The sequence below is a fragment of the Condylostylus longicornis genome, unplaced genomic scaffold (assembly GCF_029603195.1).
Source record: "Condylostylus longicornis isolate FDR11 unplaced genomic scaffold, ASM2960319v2 ptg000004l, whole genome shotgun sequence".
Classification (NCBI taxonomy): Eukaryota; Metazoa; Arthropoda; class Insecta; order Diptera; family Dolichopodidae; genus Condylostylus; species Condylostylus longicornis.
In genome coordinates this window covers 10,975,945-11,002,557 of record NW_026577973.1, presented here as the reverse complement: position 1 = coordinate 11,002,557, position 26,613 = coordinate 10,975,945, and the positions used below count along the sequence as shown (strand labels likewise).

The 26,613-nt window shown below is 25.6% G+C and overlaps 1 protein-coding gene across 1 annotated transcript; it reads left to right on the top strand.

Moving 5' to 3' along the window:
* Positions 1-257: 257 nt before the first annotated feature.
* On the top strand, positions 258-26,613 carry LOC129613174 (uncharacterized). Its single transcript, XM_055527137.1, has 4 exons — positions 258-261; positions 16,246-16,449; positions 24,864-25,082; positions 26,303-26,613. Exons 1-4 carry the CDS (start codon positions 258-260, stop codon positions 26,611-26,613), a joined length of 738 nt encoding a protein of 245 aa, XP_055383112.1.

The following is a 26,613-nucleotide window of genomic DNA, read 5'->3' as shown; positions in this document are numbered from 1 at the left end:
TATTTCGACAGTATCAGTTAGTAGAAATCAATGGAAAACGTAATTTAGTTGTTGAATAAATTGAGAAAAGTGAAATAAACGTTGTCTTAACACGAGTGCTACAACCAATATTATTATGGTGAGATAATTTGTGAGTATTACAATGAGATAATTTGTCATTCATAACCTCAAAAAAATGACTCTTTGGATTTTGAAAATTTCATTCACTTTGTTTTTTGAGCATTTTGAGATAAAATAAGAAAATTTAGTCAAAGAAAATGAGTAAGTTTATTGGGAAACTCCGATATGAAAATTAAGAGAATAAGGTAATTGAAAAGGTGAAATGCATAATCAGGCTACGCAAATCCTAAACAATATTCTTTTTTTATAAACTTTAAACTGTACAACATTTTAAAACCAAATTATGGTTTTGAATATCAATTATCGGGTTTTAAGACAAAGTTAAGTTTTAATAATAAAAATTAATTTATTTGGAATTTCTAATTTTTCAAAGAAACTTTTGAAAACTTACGAAAACTTTTAATTTTAGCTTGATTCTAGATATCAAAAACTTTTTATAAGATTCAAGTTTTCTGCAAGAATTTTTTAATTTTATAAAATTAATTTTAACAATGATGTGGCAATATTAATTAAAATTTTGGAAATTTTTCTTACGTTGTGATAAACAAATTTTTTGTGTCATACTACTGCTGTTTATAAATGTATGTAAATGCTACTAAAAAGCTGTATACTAATAGTAAATATGTAAATTTGTATATTGACTTTGAATTTTCTCTCTATATAATGTGAATGTCACTAAAAATAGTTATATGTATGTATATATAAATTTTGATAAAAATTCTGAAGAGATACTGAAATTTATTAAAAAAAGGAAAAACCAGGGAAAAACTAAAATTCTCACAAAATTTTATTTTGTACTTCTTTATTAAAATTAATTGTCTTTGAAAACTTTTATTTCCAAAATAACAAAAAAATATTGTTCTTTTGTTTTTGGCAAAATATTTATAATGAATCTAGAGTCTGATGTTTTTAATGCATGCTCTTATACTTTGGCTCGTCAGTCATGCCAGATTATTAAATAACTTACTTTAAACTTTTCTTGTGACTGTTTCAACAATTTGAGTTTTCTTGAACAGTAATAACTAGGTGTCGAATAGTGAATATTGAATGGTGTTGTATGGGGTTTTAAAGATGAACGTATACAGGGTGATTCAGTAAAGATTACAGTATTAAATATCATCGTTTAGGGCATCAAAAATGAATAAAATTACCTTTTCCAAGTTTTTTCTTGAAATATCTAGTTGCCCAATCTTTTCAGCTTATAATTTTTATTTCGAAAAATATAGAAGGTTTCTAAACATTTTTTGAAAGAGCTAAACGATGAAATATAACATTGTACTCCTTTCGGAATCACCTCATATTATTCGTATACTAAATATTTTTGAAAAATATACTCTTGACTTATATTTTTGTTTCTCTTACATTCTATAAGCCCTAACTATTGGTACCAAACAGAATTTCGATATACATTATATAAATTACAAATTTTCCAAAAGCGAAATAAGAGCTTTGTTAAATTTAATTCAATCCATTTGTTATCAATTTTATTATAGACCGCATTGAAAACAACAAGAGGAAGCAATTTTGACGGATGTTAATATTGTTTGCAGTGAAAATTAATATTATTGATTTAATATTAAGTTGGCGACTCTAGTGGAAAATATTAGAAAATTTAAAAGTGGCGTAAAGAGCATGCCTTTTTTGAATGTCACAGAATGTTAATCATACGAGGCAATTTAAAATCATTATAAATTTTTTTATTATTTGAAACTGTGTACTATGAAAAAAACATTAAATCCGAATAATGACAACTGTTGTAAAACAGGAAAAATGATGTAAAAACATGCACAGAACCCAGATACCACATGGATAATTTCAAATTAATGATAAAAATTTAATTAAAAATCATAATTCGCAATTTGGTGAGCGGAAATTTTTTATTCGGCTTAAAGTTTTAGGGGTTCTAAAAATTATTTTGCTTTTTTGAATATTGTTTTTTGTTTCTCGTTTTGAAGTCCGATGAAACCGTCATTTGCATGGGGGTTTTTTTTTTACAAATTTTTAAATTTTCCAACTGGAAATTTTTGTGAACACAAAATTTTATTCAATTTTCATGACTGTTTGTTTTTTCGTTAACCATATTTCAATTTCTGTTTTTATTATAGGTAATTACAAATTAAAGTAAAATGCCCAAATACCATAAAATATGATTTACTACTCATTATGAGCAGAAACTTTTGTTATTTTGTTTTACAAAATGAAAAATAATTTTGTTGTAAAGAAAGTGAAAAATTAATTAAATATTGTAGGCGGAATGGCCGGTATGCCTCCAGATCCATATTATGTACTTATAAACATTAATAACGTTAAAATGAAAAAAAAAATGGAAAAGCAACGTATAACAGTCAACAACAACAACAAAAAATCATAATTAGTTGGCGTTTAAGGCATAGCGAGTATTGTACAATAGTGAAGATTAACTTACATTTACAGCGAGAGCGGAAGCGCTTATAATAAGTAAGTTAAAATATTTTTCAAATGGAAATTATTATTTCCATTAGGTTTAGAATAAGTCCATTAGTTGATTAATTTAAATTTTTTTTTTTTAAATCTCTTGCAAGTACAATGAATTGTTATACTAAATTCGTGAAAAATGTTGTATTTTGAATTTATTTTGTATTGAATTTGGTATTGAGTTCACATAGAGTATTAGCTGATTAAGATTATGTCAAGCATAGTACTATGTTAATAAAAGGCATTTCGTAAAAGTCTCATGTAAAGTCAGTTTTTTCATTCTGAAACTTTTAATTTATAAAGAATTTTGCAAATCTATATGAATTCTTATTAAAAGGGAAATTTACATTATTTGTACATATAGTAAGAGCGGTGATCGTGAACCAACTATTTTGTTTTTGCAGTTTTCTCCGTTATCTTAAATTTTTTTAATTCGAACAAGGACCACAATCAAAAAATGTTATATTACCATTTAAAATGCAAAATATGAGCCTTTTATGTTTAATAATTTTGCTTTAAATTCATTTTCAGCCCATTCGTAAGGTAAAGTTGGCCTATGGTACATTTAACCAAGGGAAAAAAAATTGCATAAAAATAATTTAGAAAATAAAATTAATTAAAAATTAAATTTTATTTAACAAAACTAAAATGCATGTAAAAATGAGTGTCGAAATACCTGAGGCATAGTGCTCCACAATACACGGGATTTTGATCTTTGCAAAAAAATATAATTTTTATAATCAAAATAAATGCTCACATAAAATTGTTCTAAACAGAATTTTTTTATGGCAAATGTCAGTTGGTAATGTGCTGCTCTAATCAGAATATTTTGTTTTGTAACGCTCTTATTATTAATAATAGTAATAATTAGACTGCAGTTAAAAAGAACTGCTCTGTTAGTCATATTTTCAGTCATCCACGAAAATTTTCTTATTCCTCAGAATTTGTGTTCAATTACTACGTATGTTAAACCCATTGCATTAATTTTGTTCTTAAGTAATTGAAAAATCTTAATTTATAAATCGGAAATTTGAAATTTCAATCTAATAATAATTAAAATTAATTGTTTAATGAAAATTTTTTTTTCATATTTTCCCTTTAATCTGCTTCCGGATAGCATTACTATGGTTAAAAAGATTATCCTTTCGTTTTTTATTCAATTGAAACCATTTCCTTTTTCTCAACATTTGTTTTTTATTAATTGAACAAGCTATCGTTTATAACTTTCTTTTTCTAAATAAAAAATAGTTAATTGTTAAATTCGATTAGATTTTTAGTATGTAACTTTTGTTTTTAATTTAAATTATATGGTCAGATAATCTTTTCCTTTACAATTTTTTTTCTACCATAAAATGCCATACCATACATACGTTTGTACATATATGAATAAATTAATTTAATGTACTATTAAAAGTTAAAATGTAAAAAACATTAAAAAAGAAAACTGGACGCTTTTCTAATACAAATTTTAAAATAAAAAGCAAAAATTCCTAAAAAAAGAAAATAAAGTAGCTGGGTACATAACGTAATTTTTTCTTTCTTTCTTCTAAAATATCAAAGGAAATACGAAAATTTCATACAAGATGTAATAAAAAAGTAAGTCACCCAGATGTGTAATTTTGGTTTTTAGTAATTTTCTAACAAAAATTTTAAATAAAAGTGCTTGGTAGTTTCATTAAGTCCGTCATCCGGTCCATGCATCTGCTTAAAAAGCGTATTGCAACTCGTCTCATATTTTCGAAACTGCAAGGTATTTTAAATTTCTATCAATGCAGCCAGCTAATGAAGAGTGTAAACGCATCCAAAAATGTAATTATTTTTGTCTTAGGTCACGTAATTGAACTTCCAATTCGAATAATATGCTAATGCTTTTTTCAATTTTGGTTCTTTTTTCGAAAAGTATGAAATAATTTTGCATTTTTCGTAAAATAATTTTACGAAACTGTTTTTTAAAATAAAAAACATCATTATGACTTGTTTAAGTGAAAAGTGCTACTTTACAAACCATCAATTTGATCCGGATTTATTTTTATTTTTTTTCCAAGAGGCACAACTTAGTTGCTCTATTATAAGCATTGTAACTTCCTTTTTTCTCTTTATGTTTTGTTAACTGTGTTTACTTTATTATTTGATCAACATTAACAAAATACTTTAATGGTTATTTTAAAAATTTACTGACTTTCGAATTTCATGGTGCATTAGAATCATACAAAATTTATTTCCAATTTTATAGCATTTAAATGGTTCATGTAATAGTATTATGGATTTGATTTTTCGATTTGAAAACATTTAAAAAAGATTTTCAACATTTTAATAAAATTTAAATAAAATAATTGGATATTGTAAAAAGGAATTAAATTCTTGATAGTAAATGTGAAACGTCAATCATATTACGAATAATGAAAAGAATTCCATTTGGAACTTTGTTTTACAGAAATTTAAGTTTATGTCATTATATAATCTTTAAACAAATTCGTTTCGTTCCAGAATTTGCAGTATGTGTATACAACAAAGATTTCAATTAGAAGTATAGATTGATATGATCAAGATAGAGGTAAGTAAGTAGGATTGTCCTCCATATAATGAACGAAGCTCGGTTAACAACTTACCGACTTCTCTCTGGCTAGGACGAGACGGGGTGAAAGTTGGCCAACAGGACTCATAGAGACTTCACTGAGAGTTATCCGATTCTGGGAATAATCATGTCGGATTCCTATGTATCACGGGAAATCGACATAATTAGTCACGGTACTGGCAGTCCGGCGTCGCAATTGTCTTGGGCAGGATTTCCTGAGTATTTGAGAACTGCTGTCTAATTACCTTGAGATATCTCCATTTTTATTGGGACGGTCATATAATAAATGAAAGCGTGGGAAGGCTAAAGTAAGCCGCGAATGGCTGCGGTTGTTATTGTTCCATTTGGTTGTCTTGGATCTACAAATCTACCAATTTACGTAGGATTGTAAAAAATTTTGCTAAATAGAAAAATTAAATAAGAAGCTTTTGATGAAGAACTTTAAGAAGTATTTCAAAATTCTAACAAGAGGCGCTAACGTGATTCAAAAATTCGTGCAAAATCAAATTAAGAATTTTATTTCTACTTTTCAGTTATTTTTTTTGCGAGACTGTTAACATTTTAAAATATGAGCTAGCAAATTTTTTTTTCAAGGACCTTATCATGGCTTTCTTTATTTAATTTTACGAGCAAAAACAGAAATATCTCATACTTTTTAAAGCAACTAAGTTTTTAATTCTTAATTTTGCGACCCTTAAAAAATTTCAATTTTGTATATAATGAACAATATATGAGATGAAAACTGTTAAAATATTTAAACAGAAGCTGAAAATAAATTTATTGAATTAGAGCACTTTTTTGATTACCAATATTCATTATTAGAGTAGTAGATTTTTAGTTAATGAACTTATTAAAATAAAGTTAAAGAGTTTTAAAAAAAATCTTAATTAAATTGTTAATTTTTAATGCTTTCACTATAATATTTAAGGTTTTAAATATCGTAAAATAAAACTTGAGAAGCTAAGAGGTGGAAAAATTGACAAAAAAATATTGTTTTTGATTTTCATAATCTCACTTTTAGTCTTTAATAGTGTAAGAGGTGTAAGAATTATGTGGAAAGTCAAATTTAAAAATCTTTGAACTATAAGTAAGTAGATGGTAATTGGTGCAACGCCTATAAGTAATGGAAACATTAAGCAATAACAGCTAACACATGTAATAGTTTGCAAATTCAAGAATAAAATAAAATTACATAGAAAATCAAGCGTTTGTACGGGCATATAATTATACACCTGCGGAATAACTAGGGAATGAGCGTGTAATATAAGCGCAACATTGTTTGTGTTTCTTGGAAATTATGAAGTCTATATAGTTACTTAATTTTCCTATTAATTTACAGTTACTAGTAATTTAAAGTTTTATAGCGTCCTTAGTGGCGTTCGTTCTCACAATAGCTGCCATAAAATTTCAAAAATAATTTCATCATTTCTTAGAAACTATAGAATATTTATAGTTCAAAATTTAAAATAAAAGAGTGCAGTATTCTGCCTCGCTGCCTGTATTCTGATAAAATTTGGTTTTAGTTTTATATTTTCTTACTTTAGTTGCCAGTTGCTACAGAACTTTCAAAATATTTAATAGTCATATCTCAGAAACTGTAAAGCCTAAAATGTTAAATTTTTACTATTACTAAACTTAAGAGAATCGCTTTTAGGCAATGAAGTCAAGATTAAAAGAAAAAATCGGTTGCATACTTCTATAAATTCTAAAAACAGTTTCTAGATAACTCCAAAATAATTTCGTATTTATATATAATATATATAAAACTTTATATTATTCCGAGCACAATAATTCCAAGAATTGTACTTTCGATAGCTCTCAAAGAGCATTATGAATAATTTACTAATCCATTCAACTCCGGCTTTCCTCGTATGTAACATAAATTTGCAATAAAAATCAGAAAGTTATTAGGTTTCCCCTATAGTACATGGAAACTAATAGAGTCACCTGTCTTCCCTATTTAATTTTTTTAATATTCATATCATTTTTTAATATTCATAAAATTTTAAATTCTCGCATAGAACCGAAAAGGAAAATAAATTTAAAATTATCGAAAAATTTTATACTGAAAAATCGAATTCAAGGAAATTATAACAAAATAATTTTTTTTAGTATATCAAGTTTAAGGTCAACGATAAGCTCCAGGCTCTTCCTGAAGAAAAGTATTTGGATCCAATTTTAAAGGAACATGTCCCTCTAAATAATAATAACGAGTTTATTAACGAAAATTTTTATTTCCTTCATAAAATCATTTTTAGGTTATTCTTATTTAGTTTACCCAGGAACTAATTAAAATATTGGCATTTTTGTCATTAAAAGTGTTCGAATTAAAATAGATTCATTAATCATAAAAACATTTAAAAAAAAAACAAACAAATCGAATTGTCGGGTTAAAAATCAAATTAAGATTTTAAATGAAAGGAAATTAAATTTTTGTCATCATTCAACCAAAACTTAAATTAAAGAAAAACCATACTTTTTTCTTGACCAATTTTACTTACCCTAAAATTTTCTTTAGAAAGTAAAGTTCAATATACTGACAAAAAAAAAAGTAATTTAAAAGAAAAATTTTCATGGTCGAAATTTGTAATTTTTCCTTTTCCTTTTTTTTTTGCAAATTTTTGTTTTATCATCTACACGTTGGCAAATGGTGCACGGGAGGAGGGGGATATTTATAAGAAGCAATTACAGATAAAAAATGCAAGTAAAATTTATACTTTATGACCATACAAAGACAGAATTGATGACAGAATTTTTGGCTTTTTTTCTTTAATTTGCTTAAACTATAAAGTTTTTTTGAATCTTTAAAAAAATTTATTCTTCACAATGCTAATTTCCATTTTAAAGGAAAGAAAAACAAAAAATGTTTTCTATTCATAAATTTACTTTAGTACCTTAGTATCGATTTGATGCTCTAGTTCTTTTAAAGTTGTACGATGAAAAAAATTTTAAATCTGAAATTGAATGGCAAAAAAAAAAATGATTGAGCACGGTTTTTAAAAAAAGAAAAATAACTAATTCGTTAAAAGAAAACATTAATAAATAAAGAAGTTTAAAACGCAAGAGTGTTAAAGTAAATTTCATTGCAGCTTACATAAAAAAAAATCAAGAAGAGAAAAACCGCGGAATTTATAAATAAAAAAGTGAAAAAACTTTTTGTTATTCTTTACTTTACCTTCAGTTTTCCTTACTGTTAGAATATTTCAAAAAAAATTTCCTATACCTTTACGAAAAATTCATTGTTGTGTACAACAAATTCATTCATTAATTTTTTTTGTGTAACACTAACACAAACACCAGTATGTAGATTAAATCTTTAAGAAAAATTGTATGTAAAAATCGCAACAACAAACAAACAAACGAGAATGAATAAAAAACATAATAAGAAAAAAAATTAAGGTGCGCTTTATAATCTCGTTGTCTAAATAACACGTTTATTAATGCTTAAAGAAAATGACATGTTAAGACTATTGTAATATTACACATTTTTACATTATGTATAGAGATAATATGTTTTAGAGGTTAACTCGTCTGTTAAGAAAAGATAATATTATTAAAAATATTATACAATCTTTTTATTATTTACCATTGATGAAAATATTTTATAAAAAAAAATTTAAAATTACAGCTAAAACAAGTAATAGTTTCCGCCCTATTACAACATATTATTTACGATAAATAATTATTATGAATACTAACTGTCTAATTAGTACGTAGTACATATAATATGTTCAAAGTTCAGTTTTTGATTGAAATGGTGTATGTGGGACTGTAGCAACATCTCTGTATCTTAAATATTATTGTATTCTGTATATTACCACACTATGTACCTATAAATTTAAATAAAAAATTAAAAAAAAAACGAGAAAAAATAGAATTGACTTTGTCAACTCTGTGATACTCGTACGGCTCGAATTCTATGTTATCCTATGTGCGAATAAATATGCCATAACTGACTATGGGACAGACTGTGACTTTAAGTTGCCGTATTACCATATTAATTTATGCAAAATTTCAGTACTGTGTTTTTCAATACTGTGTGTGCCAAACTACTATTGAAGATGTATGGCAGCTGCCAGAAGGAGCCAAACAATTTCAACGACTTTTATCAAACATATTGGCCCTACTAATATATTCGCTTATGTGAAATTTCAATACCATAGCTTTTATAGTTTCTGAGATACAGCCAAATAACTTTAGAAGTTGTATGGCAGGTACCAGAAGGAGCTAAGTAATTTCAACGACTTTTATTAAAAACATTGGCCCTACTAATATATTCGTTTGTGTGAAATTCCAATACCACAGCTTTTATAGTTTGTGAGATATAGCCAAATAAATTTTGAAGTTGTATGGCAGCTATCCGAACCAGTATCCCGATCATTCCCAATTTAAATAGGGTTCTGGCACTTACTACAGTGAATCATTTGTGAAAATTTGGTGAACTTAGCTCAATTAATTTTTGAGCTATTGTTGGGACGAACAAAAAGAGCTAAATCTACTCAGAATTTGACGCTGATCAAAAAAATATACTTGAGTCTATGTCTAACACCGTTATTTCTCAGCGTTACAAACGGTAAGGCAAATTTAGTATACCCTTCGAACATACGTTCGTACGGGTATAAAAATCTGATGCTTCATAATTTGGTGCATCAAATAGGACATATAGTGGACTAAAATGTTCACCATTTGGTTCATGGTATCGAATAGGACATATAATGGATCAAATGTTTACTTTCTGAAAAATAATTTGAAATCGTAAACAAATTTTTTTTTATTTTTTTAAAGCTTTGTAAAATATTAAGAATATTTCGTTTAAGTATCTCAAGAGTATACTCGTACATTTGCTTTAGTATCTGGATTATAGAAAAAAATGCAAATCTTGACGATGTTCCGAATTGTATCAAAAAAAAAATTTTGCAATCTTATGCGTTCGGAATTGTATTACCGTATAATATTGCAATATTTAAATTGACTTAACGCTAATTTTTAGACTTCTTCCTTTGAAATTCGATGTAGAAAATTGGTAATTAGTTGGTTTTTTTAAATGATGGTAGAAATAATACTATTTCTGTCTCCATAAGAGTTATCTAAGTTCATAAGAGTTATCTAAGTCCATAAATTTTTAATATTGCAATTTATATTCTCACAAAATTTAAATATTCTACGATTATTATAGCAAAAGTTTGGCAAAATTTACACATCGCCTTAGTCCAAATTGTAGCTACGTCTTAATTATCGCGTAGATCAAATTAAGAACAGAAAACACCTTATTTTTGATTTTTGACAAACTGCTTTTTTTCAGATAGACTATAAATTTTGCAATGTTAAATTTAAAAATAAATATGTCAACGTCAACAAAACGAAAATTTTATTGTTCGAAATGTAAGCAGAAAATTTGCAATGTCATTGTATTTAGTTTGTATGTGAATATACGGTTTAAAACCAGTTTTAAAACATTGCTTCTATTATTAATACCTCCTGCATATTTAAAAAAAAAATATATTATGTATAATATGTATAATATATGTAGATCAGTAATAATAAATGTCATATGGTGATATTATTACTGATCTGCATGAGAATTTCATAGAACCTAATATGTAGTTATGTAAAAATTAAGTTCCGGAAATTTGGAATTGCTGAATATTTAAGAAACTAAAATTAAATATTCACATTCATTGTATGTTAATACATTTACATGCACAAGTGTATAATATTTATGTGACACTTACATTTCCTGTAATACATATACCATAATTATATACAAAATCTATAGAAAGAGAGAACGTTATAATGAAGAAATATTATTAATTACAATTTATGTTTTAATAATTCTAGTAATATCAATGTGTTTAATTGTAATTACATATTTGCTATTTTAGTATTTAGTATAGTAAAAGAAAATATTTCATGAACATTTTTTGTAAGATTTCATTGACGTGATTTATTATTAGTGCGATCATGGGTTGTTAATTTTTACAATAATTTCTTTTTAGGTTATTATATCTGGGTTATCACAATTTTTGATATAAATTTTACAAAAAAAAAGAAATTTTAATTAAAAAAGATTTTCAAAATGCAATCAAAATGTAAACTATTTGCTTTAAAAAGTAGAGTATTTCAGTTTTGTTATCGCAATTCATGCAATTTTGTTGAGTTTTATGGAACCTACAATTATTATGATATACGTAAGCATAGAATAATTTAAAAATTTCTCGTTTGGTAATTCCGTAATTTTCTTCCAATATGATTAATAAGCAGTCGTTTAATTGTTTTGGTCAATAATGTGTATGTTTTTCTAAAATTCTATGGTAATATATTCATAATTTAGTAGAGTAAATTGAAAAATATTGGAGAAGATGCGGCTCAATTTGGTTGTAAACAAATTAAGCAAGGATCTAGTTTCTTTAAATACATATTGCAAAAGCTTCTTCCTAAAGGAGAAAAGAAAAAAGTCTGTAAAACATGATTTTTGACGTTCACCTACTTAAATGGACTTCCACAAGGTCAGGAGTTCCACAAGGTCAACCTATTTAGCAACTATTTTTCAATATTTTTAACAATACTAGAATTCACGTTTTTAGTACTACAAAATTATTAATATTGTAGCATTTTCACACATTGATATTGTGTAGTCAGAAACCATTTTTTTGAAATTAAATTTAGTTTTTCATTTTTTCATCAAATAGCTGGATTTAATTTTTTTCTCTTAAAGTTTTTCAATTTTTATTTTTCCTAATACTCGTATAGTTAATGAAATTTTTGAAAATGTGTGTGGGAGAAAAAGTTTTTGTATTAAAAAAAGGTCTCTAAAAATCCAAATGAACTTATTCTAATTTTAGATTGGGAAACCATTTCTTATTGCATTTTAAATTAGATTAGCTGTGTATGACAGGAAAGAAAATGTGATGTGAACAGCACATACTCGACAAGGTAGCAATGTTCATTTTCTTAATTTTTTAAAAATTGAAAGAGTTACTTAAAATTTTGAAAATGTTTTTCATAAGCTTATTACAATTTTTGTGAAAATTAAGAACCTTTTATTTAATATACCTCAAGAAATGATATAAATTTGGTTCTTAGGACAGTTTGATTTTCTATGATCCGATATCATTGACAAGTTTTTCAGTTAGTTTTGTTTACAAACAGAACTCAAATATAAAATTTCAGACAATTTCTTCAGATTACTTCCATGTAAATTTTAATATTTTGTCAATATATGGGTAAAAATATTATTTTGGCCCAAAATAAAAGGCAATTTTTTCTCCCTTGAAATTTTACAAAAACTGGTGGCTCGTCGTGTTACCATGTTGAAGTAAAATTATAAAATTTCAAAAAAATCCGTAGATTATTATCTTGAATACAGCTGAAAACGTTATATTGGCACGTGGGACAGGTCGAGTTGCTAAAAGTTCTCATTCCGTCAATTGAGCAAAGTAAACTTAGGTATAAGATTCGATTAAACACCACTCAGTCAAATTTCAGACACATAGTGTAGTGTAGTGGCAGACTAATAGGCAGATTGTGCAGACTAAGTGTACTCGACATGTGAAATTCGCTTCTATCATAGAAACGTCTTTTATTGAATTCAATGCGGTCGGTAAGAAGGGTAGTTCATGAAGCTAAGGCAAATGCTGGATTTTGTTGCAAATTTTGTATAATTGAAATTTCTCACAAAAAGAAAAAAAAAATTCTGTAGCAGTTTAATTTTGACTTTTATTAATGACAAAATAGTGTCAGTGGAAGTTCCATAAAATATATAAAAGAAGATGCACAATTTCATTTCGTTTTCTTAAGCACATTTGTATACAAAGCTATATCAACTATCCCAATGTTATCCTATTATCCTTTTAGCAGTATTCTTATGTATATTTGTTTTGATTAATGCTGTACTGCTCCTCTAATATTTTGCGTTTACAATTTTCTGTACTAATTATGCAAAATCAGCAGGATGTTAATTTTCGTAAACGTATAATAAAAAGTAGTCTTTGTTTTTCCAAAACCTAGTTTAGCTACGTTTATTAACAGTGATATCAAACACCCACATAAATATAAATACATTCTATTCCTGCAATATTTTCTCATACTCAATGTGACTATCTAACATAACAGTGTTATTAAGTTTGATAGCAAAAAATAATAAGAGAAATAAGAGAATTCATTAACAAATAATGGTCTTATTATTGTATGTTTTTTAATATTTACTGAACAAATTGCATTTGCATTGTGTTATTAATTTCCAAAGGTCATGGTTAATTTACGAACTAATGTGAAGGTTTTATGAAAATTTTTGATTTACAGATAAAAAGAAGTTGTTATGAAGATAAAATAATTATGTACATATATGTGTAAGGATGGTGGTTGGGATCCTTACTGGACGTTATCTTACTACGGTCCATCTGAAAAGCATAGGATAGGTAGAGAGTGAGTTCTGTCGTCTGTGTTTGGAAGGACGATTGGTTGGAATTTGTTTATACTTTTATTAATTTAAATACCAAACGTTAGATTATGTTGTTGAATATTTGCATATGCAATGACAATATTCACGCTATACCTAAATATTATGACACTAAAACAAGACATGTTTGACGACATTAAAAGTTTGTTTTTGAACGGTGGTATGAAATTTTTGTATTAGGTAGTCTGTGCTAACCTTTAACCTTTCCAACTTTTTTTCACTTTTATGATTTATTAATGTTAAATTTTTACACCTTTTATCCTTAAATATCCTTTGAAGTTCGATATAATTTTACGGTAACTATAGAAAAATCATTTTTATTATTGTTATATCTGTACAAGCATCCTAAATATATTATAAACTTACCACTTTGTTTACCACTAAAAAATAATGAATTGATATTATAAATATAAACAAAGCCTTATTCGGGCGATTCATTCCAAGCTAACTAAGTCGAGTGTAGCAATCCTTTTAGCTAAAAAACTAACTTAAAAATTGATAAAAATCCTATTAATTTTAATGCAATCAGAACAGCGCTGTGAATAGTTTGTCATAATATGATTTCAAAACCCGTCCCTGCAGAACAGTGTTTTGATATTAGAAACGGTTGTATACACAAATGTGAGTGATAAAGTTGACAATGACTAAAATTGACACTATAAATTTTACGTTGGAAGAAATTGCAACAAAACTCTCCAACTGTTATCAAGTAAAATTGGTCTTATTGAGTCTTCTCAAGTTTAACTTTGTCGTTTTAGTTTTGTATACTTTTAGTATCAAAATTGTTTAAAAATATGCTACTTTGATTCCAAAAAATTTTGATGTCTGGTCGGTGTAAAGAACGCTAAACGGCTGGTTAGTGGCATGAACGTTTGATTTTTAATAAATTTGCATATTTTCGCCCTTCAATATAGAAACGGTGGTGCAGAAACGATATGACTAATATGGCTACAATTCCTAAAAAAATTATTTTAAATTTTTTGATTTTTATGGAGGCTGCTACCATGTAGCAAATCAAACAATTTGAGTTGCTATAGCAATTCGAATAGCTATTTTCCAATTGTTTGAGATATCATAGTAGTTTACGTCAGGAATTTTTATGGCACATCATCACAGAGTTGACACGATCAACTCCATCTATTTTCGTTATTATTAGATTTCGACTGTGTAGGAAAAAAAACACAAATTTTAATCTAATCAGAACGCATTGAAATTATGAAAATCGAAATGAAAAGTTTTTTTTTCTTTGTAATTATTGTTTTTCTCTTTGTCAAAGGTGTAAAGGTCAAATACTGAAATGTTGTAGGGCTTATACGACACTGTTAATTTTCCCACTCATAACTTTTATTTTTAATATTAGAAATGTACATTGTGAGGCTGAACTAGAAATTTATTTTATCTATATTTTCTCTTTCTAATACATAGGGAATAAAGGAATTCGAAAATAAAAGAAGGAAGTTAAAAACGGCAAAACAAATTGAAAGAAAAAAAAATTAATTTTTTTTTATATTTTAAATTTGGTTGCCATTTAAACTTTGCGCGGTAAGTCATGCATTACCAAATGGTTATTATCTAAGTAGATCATTAATGTTTTTTTCATTCATCTAACTTAAATTTTCCGTACCTCCCCTTGTGTCTGATTCCTCCATTGTTTTTTAATGCCGCAATTTGATTACGTGTGTTTTATTTTTTGACTTTTCTTTTTTTTGCGTGTTCAGTGCGCGTTTTTTTTGTCCAAAAATTTTACTTTTTCATTCTAAAGAGAGAAAAGCATCTACCTATGTACATATAAGAAAATTTTCAAAATGAAAGTGAGAATAATTCAAGAGGGAACTGAACTTTTTTTCTTTGGTTTTTTTTTTTTGGTAAAAATTTCAATATTGTACTTTTTTCCTAAAGTTTTTATTGATATTTGTGTGTACCTGGTTTTCAATTAAAAAAATTTTTGTGTTTTTTTTTCTTGTTTTTACAATTCTTTTGCCCATTCTCTTTTTTTTTTGTGTTTTTTTTTGTTACCATTCTGTACTTAATTGAAAATTTTTCTAATATGTGTAGTAAAATATTTTCCATTTGTTAATAATGGAGCTGAAAATTAGAAAAACAAAAAGAAAAGAAAAATGACAAGGAGAGAAAGAAAAAACCAACATTTCACCTGTACACCGTTTCTATACAATCTATGAGTTTTTCCATTTTCAATAGTTAATTCTTTTTGAAATAAATGTTAAATCAGTATAAAAAGATACTACCGTTGTTATTCAGTTATTAGTTGGTTTTAAGTCGTTCTCAAAGAATTATCCACCACAAAATATTGAGTGACTAAAAAAGAAATTTTATTTTAACTTTATAAATCACACATAAAGGAAAAATAAGAAAATTTAAAATTTTAAATATTGAGTGTTAAAATATTTGAGTGAAAAATTTTCTTTGGAATATAAATTTTACGAGTGGAAATTCAAATACAAAATAAAGAATTTTCAAGGACAATAAAAAAAAAATAATAATAACAATAACAAAAAAATAAAATTAATTTTTTTTAATATTTTAAAAATGATAAAAAATTTAAAACAAAATTATTTTTTTATTAACATTTTATTAATATTTTTTATAATTAATAATGAAAATTTTGTTAATGCCAAAGAATTATTAAAAAATTCTACAAGTCGATCAAATTCACAATTTGGACAAAATTGTAATACTGAATATACTATAACTTGTATTAAAATGGATATTATTGGATTTATTGAGAAATTATCGGGACGTAAAGAATTTTCAATATTGCCTGGTATTAGTGTTGTACGTGAAATAAAAGAGAGCGATCCAAAAACAATTGATATTATTTCTGGTAATAAATTTATTATTTATACTTAATTTTAAATAAAATTTTTAAATTAATTAAAATTTAATTAATTATAAAAATATTGAAAAGTAGATTTATAAAACCATATGAATATTTTTTAGCTTTTAAATTAAAAATATTTAGAATGTGTAAGTAGAGTTTAGAATTTTTTGAAATAATATTAACCAGAATTAGAGTACTAGACCTGCAATATATTCAAGTATTCATAATCGATTCAATCGATTCAATCGATTATTTTAAAAGTAATTCGTAAAATTTCCCATCCAATTAATTAATTTATTTGGTATTAAGCCAAAAAATTCTCTGAAATTTTTTTTAAAAATTTAATGAAAATTAACGCTTAATTCCCTTATTTTATGCCGCAATACCGTGTTATCTGATCAATTTTCGATATGTATTTAGATGCAATTTGGAATAAATTCGATCATTTACCATCGTTAATTAGATTGTGAACAATCAGAAGGTGTTATCACGCAGTATGTGCGCAGTATGAAATTATTAACAAAAAAAATCACCATGGTTACTTACTGTTCTGTTAGATCTAAATAAATATAGTTACACGGATAATATCACCATTTATGTAGGGAATAGAAAATTTTGTGAAACTGAAAATGAGCTCCAAATTGTATTTAATTTTGTGCGTGGCCTAAAATGACTGTTGGAAACTGAGAATTAATTGTACCACATCGGATTTAATTCTATTCGGAAACATTTTGGATAATTGTCATGTTTCGGTCAGAAGAAACTGAAAGCAATTCTTTTTTATGTACTTGAATACGGTTTTACTTCAACATAATTTTAAATGCATTCATCACATAAAAAATCAAGTTTTAACAGCTAACATAAAGCTCTTTTCATATCTAAAAATTTATTTCAGTCGAAACATACTAGTAAAAGGTTTATCATAAATGCTTCATTAATGAAAAAGCTGAGGCTTTTCGAAAGGCAATGCCAAGGTATATTGCGAATGCTTCAAGAACAATATATTTTACATGAAATATCAAACAAAAATATTTATGTTGAAATTATTAGGGAGGACAATTTTATAATTTCTCAGATAGAAGTTACGATAGAAGTTTTTACATTGAAAATAATAATACAACTAGAAATGCAATATATTATGACGAAATATGTATAATATATTCAATGTGGGGTATATTATATATGTTTCGTGGGCTTTATCCCACCGAGGGATTCTCTTACATCTGTTTGGGCTTTTTCCAAAGTTAGATTTCGATTGAGAAAATTGGGAATAGCATAATGTTATCTCGCTTACGTTAACTAACATAATTGAGAATGAGTTCTTATACAATTTTCTTCTTTTATAATATTATACTTTGAATTCTATAAAAATGGAGAACAGCATATAAAATTTATTAAATTTAATTAAATTGTGATTTGTTTTTTAAAATTTTAACAACTCTTTAAAATTTTACTACTTTTTTTTAAATAAAATCTTTTTTCTTCTTTAGTACTTTTTTGTTTTCAAAATACTTGCCCCAATTAAATAGTTTTGTTTGAGTGACATCTGTACATAATTAAAGTTATATGACATTAAAAGAACAATGACTCTCCCGGCAAATTAACAATTACAGTAGCAATAATTATTGTCAAAGAAATTGTCACCGAAATGAAAATAAAAATAGCGTCAGTCTATTGTTCTCACACAATAATTATAAGTTTCAGTACCCTTATATCTAATTTTTCATTTTAAATTAATCTTAAAAAAATCTTTTCTTTCTTTAAATTAATTTTAGTTTTTTAGTTTTGTTTTTTTGATGTTTCTATTGTCCACCATTTAATTGACAATATCTATATGTAAAGTGGGTATATTTGTAGGAATTTGTCATGCAAAAATAGTTAGAATTATTGGTGCGTAGCCTAAGTATATTGAAATAAAAAAAAAATTTTTTTTACATAGTTTTCAATTAAAATAAATTTTCACTTCGACAAACCAAAAAAATTTCACTTTTTTTTTAAAGTTATTGAAAAGAAATGAATTGTGTTAGAGAATGGTAGCAGTAAGAAAAGCATTTTTTTAAGTAAGCCTTTTTTTTTTGGTTACATTTACTAATTCAGTACCAATGAACTAATTCCAAAAATTAAGTAAAGTATTTGAAAGTGAAAGTAATTTGAAACACACGTTATGCACATCTCAATGATTTTTGTATTCAACAAAGACACAAACTTAAGCATTTTCACATTTTATATTTTGGCATAACCATTGTAGTGTCATAAACATTAAAATCCCTAAGGATAAAATGGTAAAATTTCATTTCTAATTTTTATGTTTTTGCAAATGATTTGGGAAAAAACCTTTTTGTTTTTTTTTTTAATTTGAATATTTTCTTTCAAATTTATCAATTGAAGCTTACGTACATTTTTGCAGAAGAAACAAAAACTCATACATAATATTTTTCTTGGAATTCAAAAGAAAGCTGAATTTTTGTTTTTGGTGTCTTCCATCGCTTAGGTATAATTTTAAGAGAACATCGCCCATTTGATTTATAATTCAATTTGTGAAATTTGTGCATAGTTGGATTGAGGTGATTCAAGTGTTTTTCTCTTTTTGTTGTTTTTTGAAAACGGTCAAGGACATGACAATTGTGTGTAAGCATTTTTTTTGTAAATTAAAAAAGCCAATTTTTTCAAATTTTGTTTTTATGTTTTCTTTGTAAGTTTACAACATGGATTTTTGGAATAATTATTCCAACATACAAATTTTTGGAATAATTTTTAAACAAGTGCTAGAAGGTAATATCTTCAGTAATAATAGTCAATAGCAAACGCGCTATTTCCAAAAAAATTTTAAAGAGAAGAAGTTTGAAAAGCCGCAGTCAAATTATAGATTTTCTTATAGTTGCTTTCTGGCATATTAGAATTTCAAAAAACTATTATTTTTCTTTATATCGTTTATAGTTTTTGGTCTTAATTATTGTAGGATGCAAAAATATGGTGCGATTAAATCCAATAATGTAATAATGTAATCACTTACTCAGTCAAGTAATTTTATTTACACACAGTAAAAAGTTAAGAATTATCAAAGAATTGGGCCTAATTTTTTTTTACGTTGCTCCTATTACAGTTGGTCAAAAAATTTTCATAATTGGTTTTAATTTGTTTAGTAACGTTCTGGCATATACAGTCAAGTTGTAACGCCATTTTGCCAGAATGGGGATGATTTCATTTCATCTGCACAAATTTTTCACAGATTTAAAGCAGCTGAATATTATTTCATTGTAATACAATTCAAATTTTATTCTTTCTTAAAATGTTGGCTCCCTAAAAGTATGCAAAATCTTTTTTTTTTTTTTTAATTTTGAATCGTGTTATGTGAAATCATAAACACTTCACACCCTATTCTTCTTTTTTTCAGGTGAAAAATTTTAATGACGTTAAATGAGTGAAAAATCATTTATTGTCATTGCTATAATTTTAATTTTAAAATAAGTTTTATTGATCCTGAAGCTCATTTACAAAACTTAAGTGTCCTTCAACTGGGGACGGTTTTTTGCCATTTAATTTTTTCTTGTTGTGCATATTTCTGCAATAATCAACAGAAAACTGCTAACGTAAGCTCTTAATAGCAATAACTTTAACAAAAGCCATAATTTTCATATTAAAATTAAAAATTTAAATTAATAAAAGTCTTTAAATATTTTCACCCCAAAAAAAATCGTACAAAACTCAATAAAAAGTTATTAAATACAATAAAAAGTTTAGAAAATATTTTTTTTTCGTTGTTATAAGAAGCAAAGAGAATAAGGAATAAAATGAGGCAGAGGGAAAAGGATGAAGTTTGTTTGTGTTTTTATTTTTTTTAATGAAACCAATAAATTTTAAATAAGATAAACTTTTAATTGTAAATAATATCTTTAAAAAAGAATTTTTACTCAATATTTTATGTATGTACAATGTAAACATATGAATACACTCATAAACATACAAACTTTTCTCTCTATAAATTTTTTATTTACTGGAAGTCTTAAAGTATGATTTTCATTTTTTCCATATTTTTATTTTTTATTTTTTTATTTTAAAGAATTTTCACAATAAAACAAGTATTAAATTTTAAGTAAATATTTCTTATAGAATTATAAAAATCCTTTTTCATTAAATTTTCTTTTCCTGACCCAAAAGGAAATATTTTGTTTTTTTTCTTTTTCCTGTTCTTACTTCTGTGGTTGCCATGAAAATTATTGCGGTAGAGTTTTTCTTTTTGAATAAAAATTGCGGATATTCAAGTCACGCAATAAAACAAAAAAAAATGAAAAATATAAAATATAACAGAAAGAAATCAAAAAATGGAAAAAGTAAAATTAATGTGAATAGCATACCCAATAGTATAAATAAGAAGCGACCACATTTTAATTTTCATTGATGCTTTTAAAGTTGGATGTTTTTATCTATAGAATAAGAATATAATCAGTGAAATCAAAATCCGTGCAATATACTAAAATAACCCTAACATTATTATTATGTAAAGAATTTTACGGTAGAACTTTTTTTAAGGATTTCTAAACTTTCTGATTTTCAAATAAAATTGAATAATTTTTGTTTAAAATTAAGTTTTGTGAATTGTTTTCGGTTTGAAATCAGAAATAATTTGGAGGGCTTAGTAGAGAGAAGAAATCAAAAATTTGAAACCCTGTAGATCTCTTAAAATTATTACTACTAATATTATAATTAAGCATATAATTGAAGAATGTTTGCAGAGAAAGAAATAGTTCACTAGTTCGAATCCAGGGCAAGGCGATAATTTGGTTTTGAATTTCATTGCCTTGGATCCTATTTTCCTAAAAATAAATTCTTTATTTACGTAAAAGCAACAATGAATATTGATTTTTATTGAATTTTTATTCAAAATATAAAGTTTGCCGTGAAAGCAGCAGTAAACAGATCGGTATTTTATTTACTGGTTCTATAACTCTAGTTTGATAATTTGTGAAGAAATTTCTTGATCGATTTTTGGATTTTAAAACAATGGCCCTTTTCTCAACCAAAGAACAATAAAAAAAAAAAAAACAAATCTTCTTCGAAAATCTTTCTTGAAAATTATAACTTTATGAAATTTACATTTTTTTCAGGTATTTTTCGTAATTCATTTTTCTTTTTTATTGGAAAATCATCTTAGTTAAGTTTTGAGCCCGAAATTCGAATTGAGTTTTGCAATATTAAAAATCAATAAAAGGGAGAAATTGTGAATAATAATTTTTAAAATTTTTATATGATATTTTGAGTAATACCAACAGAAATATTATTGAACAATATTTGTTGCTGATTTATTTGAAAACCACTATAGTTTTCCAAAAATTTCGAAAATATTTTAAAAACTCTAAAACCAAATAGTAAATTCAATGCATTTCCAAGCACTATTGTTTATAAAATTTGTATTCAAAGAGTCAAAAGCAATTTTTTTCTGAAAATGCTAGAGCAAAATATTTGAACTTGATTTGTTACAACTCTATTTGTTGCGTACTCTAATACGCAATACAAACAAATTTATTTGTAACCTAACCTTAAGAATTGTACCTATAGTAGTTACTATATAGCACGTTGTTCTAAATATTTGTGATTTTATAAACAATGCTTTTTCGCACTTTCTGCTCATTCCAACAATTCTCAAATATTGTCCTTAACTTGTGTATAAGTTATTAGAAAAATGCTATAATGGAAAACTTTAATTAAACAAGGATTTTAAAGTAAGACTGGATAAAAATATATTAAAAAAAATTTTTATTTAGCATCTTATGACTGTGTTCGTCATACTGAGTTGTTGACACTTATTTTTTCCGAATAATTTTATATATTCAATTAAGTAAATTCTAATTATCAACAGAATAGATTTAAGTGTTAAAAATTTGTATTAGAATCATATGGAATAAAGTAAATTTAATATAAGATTCCTTATTAGAATAGAATAAAGATTGAAAATTATTCTATCAAAAGACAAAATTAAATAGCCCGCATCACCTCACATACACAAATACAACAGAATTTATAAAGGTTTAAAGATTTTTTTCGTTGCTTTTAGTTTTAAGATAACATTGTCTTCTTTATACATATAAATATGTATATCTGTTGATTTCCATTGAATGTACTTATGTATATAATATAATAAAATTTGAAATAATAAAAATATTTACTTTTCAAGTTCATACATTTTGTTCCAGGAACAAAATATTTAGAGAAAGGATAGAATATTAAATCAGAATCTTAAATTATTTGAACATTAAAAATGTTGGATACCAGCAATACTTTTATTATTATACACTCTATTATATTAATGCATTAGATATAGATTTATTAAAGCATTAGCTGAATAAAAATATACAAGCACACTCATGTGTTTTCGATTAGTTTATATAATTGTATTCGTGCGAATGTTATTTAAGGGATATTTAAGTATAATTCTGAATTTATTATGAAAATATTAAAATTATTCAATTCTTATCATTCTGAAATGATATAAATTCTAAGTTATTATTATATAATTTTATTAAGTTTTTGTAGGTTGCAGAAAATAGTTTCGAAAGAAAATTTTTATGCAATTTTTCTTTAAGAAGATGAAATTATTTTCCATTAATAAAAATTATCTTAGCTTAGTTTAGAAAGTTGACTTTTGTTCATTTATTAGTTTTTGTGTCCAGTGAATTCGTTTACAAGTCTTTTATGCTTATAATGATGCTGAGCTAAAATTTTATAAACAAATGAATGCATCTTAATGGCACGATAATTTTGCGAAAATAGAATCGGCTCTGTCCTTCAAGTTATAACCATCCAAAATTTTAACAAAGCAATTATGCGAGGGGCGTTGTAGCCGTAGGTAATTTCTCAACTCCAAAAACGAAAACAAGCGACAAATTAGGTGTTAAATCTAATTTATTTCTTAGCGTCAGAATTTTTAATTATCTCCTTATTAAACAATTTTTATACAATTCAATGGAATTTTTCTAAATTCACCGGAATTTTAAATTTTAAAGGTTTTTATATTGCAGCACAATTTTATCGTTTTTATTTTCCTCCCGTATTTAGATAAATTGACCGGGTCGTTTAATCCAGGGGGCTCTTTAATCCACCAATATCTGAGGTGCTTATACCTTTCTGGATAATGATTCACAGCAACAATTTCAAATTTAAGAAACATTTTCAAATTCCAGTTGAATTTAAGAAACATTTCGAAACTCGAATTGTTCTAAATTCGAGAAAAACTTATGATTTCTCCAAACAAAAATAAAATCAACTTTAAAACTTTACTAATAATAAAATATGAAGTGGTACAATGTCCTCTTTCGATATCTCAAGGTAGTTGAATTTTTACGACTCAAAATATTGTAATACGCACGTATGTATACGACGCCTACGTACATACTTATACGTCACATAATTTTTATTTCGAATATCTTTTTTAGTTCACAAAAAAATTTTAATAATATTTGTTTCTAAATAATATCATTTATCCTTATCCTATGACATATGTAAGTGATATTATGAAAACCTCTCTCAATTATTATTTTATAAATAAATTAATTTTTTCTCAAATATGTACTGTTGTGTGTATCTCGTTCAAGTTACATTATTCGTATGGAGTTGTTAATCTCTCATCTTAAAATATTGTAAAAATAATTTATTATTATTTTTTTGTCTTACGCTTACACCGTTATATATTTTGACACCTTCTCATATTTATAACGGTAATTAATCTCATTATATTTGACAGTGATCGACATTAATACTCAAACATATTAAAATATTATTGCCATAATAATGTAAAGATATTAATTTCTTAAAGGTGTTTTAAATTTATAAAGAAAATAAGGAAATATAGATAGTATGGAATAAAGATGAAATGAAGAAATTTTCCTGAATTGAAATTCTAGCATATTTAAGAGATTTTCTGTGAATGCTGTTTTGCAAGTATCAGTAAATTTCATTGAAACTTGATTTCCGCTGTCGGGTTATTTTGGGAAAAATTTATTAAATATTACAATTTGTAAATAAAAGGCCGAAAATGTATTTGTGTCAAGAATACAGTTGGAAACTTTTGAATTTTTGACGGCAATTTCACTCAAATATCAGACAACAAGAATGTATAGGCAATTAATCTCATTTAACTTACATTTCTACAATGATTAAGATATATTGGTTACCTAACTCTATGTAGCACATATTTATAGGTTCTTTTCGAAAATTTTGTAATTAGCTTATCTCATTTTTCTACGTAATTAGTTTTGCTCAGAAAACCATTCCAATAAAATGAAATTATTTTATAATTAATTTTGAAATTTAATTAATTTTTATATCTTTCTTATATGATCAAATACTTAAAAATTAATTTAAAGAAAAAAAAAAACCAATTTCTTAATTAAAAAAAAAAATTATTCCTTTTTTTTTTCTAGAAATATCAAGAAGCTTTCCAAATGATGCCGATAAAAGGTTAGATGGTTATATAATAACAAAATTGGGTAATTTTTTACAATCATTATCATTACGTTTCAAATTATCGGATAATTCAGAAATAGAAGATGCTAAATCTGAATTTGCTGGACGTAGAAGTAATAAAATTGGTAAAAAAGGTGGTTTAGAAGCAATTATTGCAGCTGGTATGATGATGAAAGGTAAGTTTTATAATGCATTGTATATACAGTCTTTGTTTGCAATTTTTATGATAAAATGTGAATTTTGTTTTCATTCTCTTACTTAAATGAAGTGTAATAGAATTGCAAGTTGTAAAGCTTATTTGCAAATTCCCTTAAATTAGCTTTTATTGTCATTTTATGGAAATTTAATTATGATGATTTCAATACTTAAGAATATTGGCTTTTTGAAAATTTGTTTTAATTTGCTCTAAATAACCTAATAAGGACAATTCATACTGAAACCCGATAGCAAAGAAAATTAAAACACAATGGCCTTATAAAATCCATTGTTTTTGGAACAAAATTACTCGCTTTCACAAATTGCAATTTGGAACTATTATATTAAAATTCTCAATTAACATTTGTAAGATTAATAATGAAGGCGAATAGTTTAAGATTTTCAGATTTATTTTTGTAGTAGTTAAACTCAATAATTTAGCAGGCATATTCAAAACACTTAAGAAATCTTTCAAATTCCAACTTAAATTTAATATTCTACAGGACGCTTTTAATATATTTTAAATTTGTTATGAACATGATTTTAATTGTAACAAAATTTCATTTTACAAAAGGTTTTACATATAAAATTCGTAACGTATTTGAAATTTACAATTTAAGTAAAACGCAAAAGGATTAATTTAAAAATTTCTTTTGAAAAATGATGGGAAATAATAGACAAAAATTGTTAAATTCAAAATATTTTCCTTTTTTTTGTATCCTTTTTAGTTTGTATCTCTAAAATTTCATTTTTAAAAAAATGTTGTGCGATTGAATCATTTATTTAATAAATTACATATACTGTCCATTTACATAACTAAATCGTGACCAAAATAAAATCCAAAATATAATTTGGTTACAAAAAAAAATTTTGAACAAGAAAAAAATTATACTTAAAAGGACATTTTTTCCATTATCTTTTATACATTTTTGGTGTTTCCTTTTACGAATTTTCAACTCTTTATAGAATTAGAAAAAAAGAACTGGCAATGAGGACTGAAACAATTTTTTTATGTAAACTTTGTTGAAGCAAATATATTTTAAGAATACGTGGGTATTTTTATATTTTAACTGAGTTAGGGACATCATATGTTTCCTTTTTTTTCTGGTTGTTGTTATTAATGTTTCATATAATTTTTGTATTATTAATTTGAATATTAAATTGATTACTTTTATTTTTCTTCTTTATTTTCTATATATAGGAATGTTATTTACCATAGCGATGGGTGCTTTAGCTGCTTTAGCTGGTAAAGCATTAATGACCGGTTTAATGGCATTAATGTTATCAGCTATTGTTGGACTTAAAGCATTAACATCTGGTGGACATAAATCAACAACATATGAAATTGTTGCTAAACCAGTACATCAAGTTAGTCACTCGCATTCAGTTAGCCATGAAGATTTTCATGGTGGACATGGTCATAGTGGTCATGGTGGTCATGGTTATAGCGGTTATGGAAGATCATTTAATATTGTATTGCCAGATCATTTAAAAGATCCAAATATTAAATAA

Excerpts from the sequence above, each read along its gene's own strand:
- LOC129613174 (XM_055527137.1), top strand. Across the intron at positions 16,450-24,863 it reads AACAATTGATATTATTTCTG|AAATATCAAGAAGCTTTCCA; the intron begins GTAATAAATTTA and ends TTTTTTTTCTAG. Across the intron at positions 25,083-26,302 it reads AGCTGGTATGATGATGAAAG|GAATGTTATTTACCATAGCG; the intron begins GTAAGTTTTATA and ends TTCTATATATAG.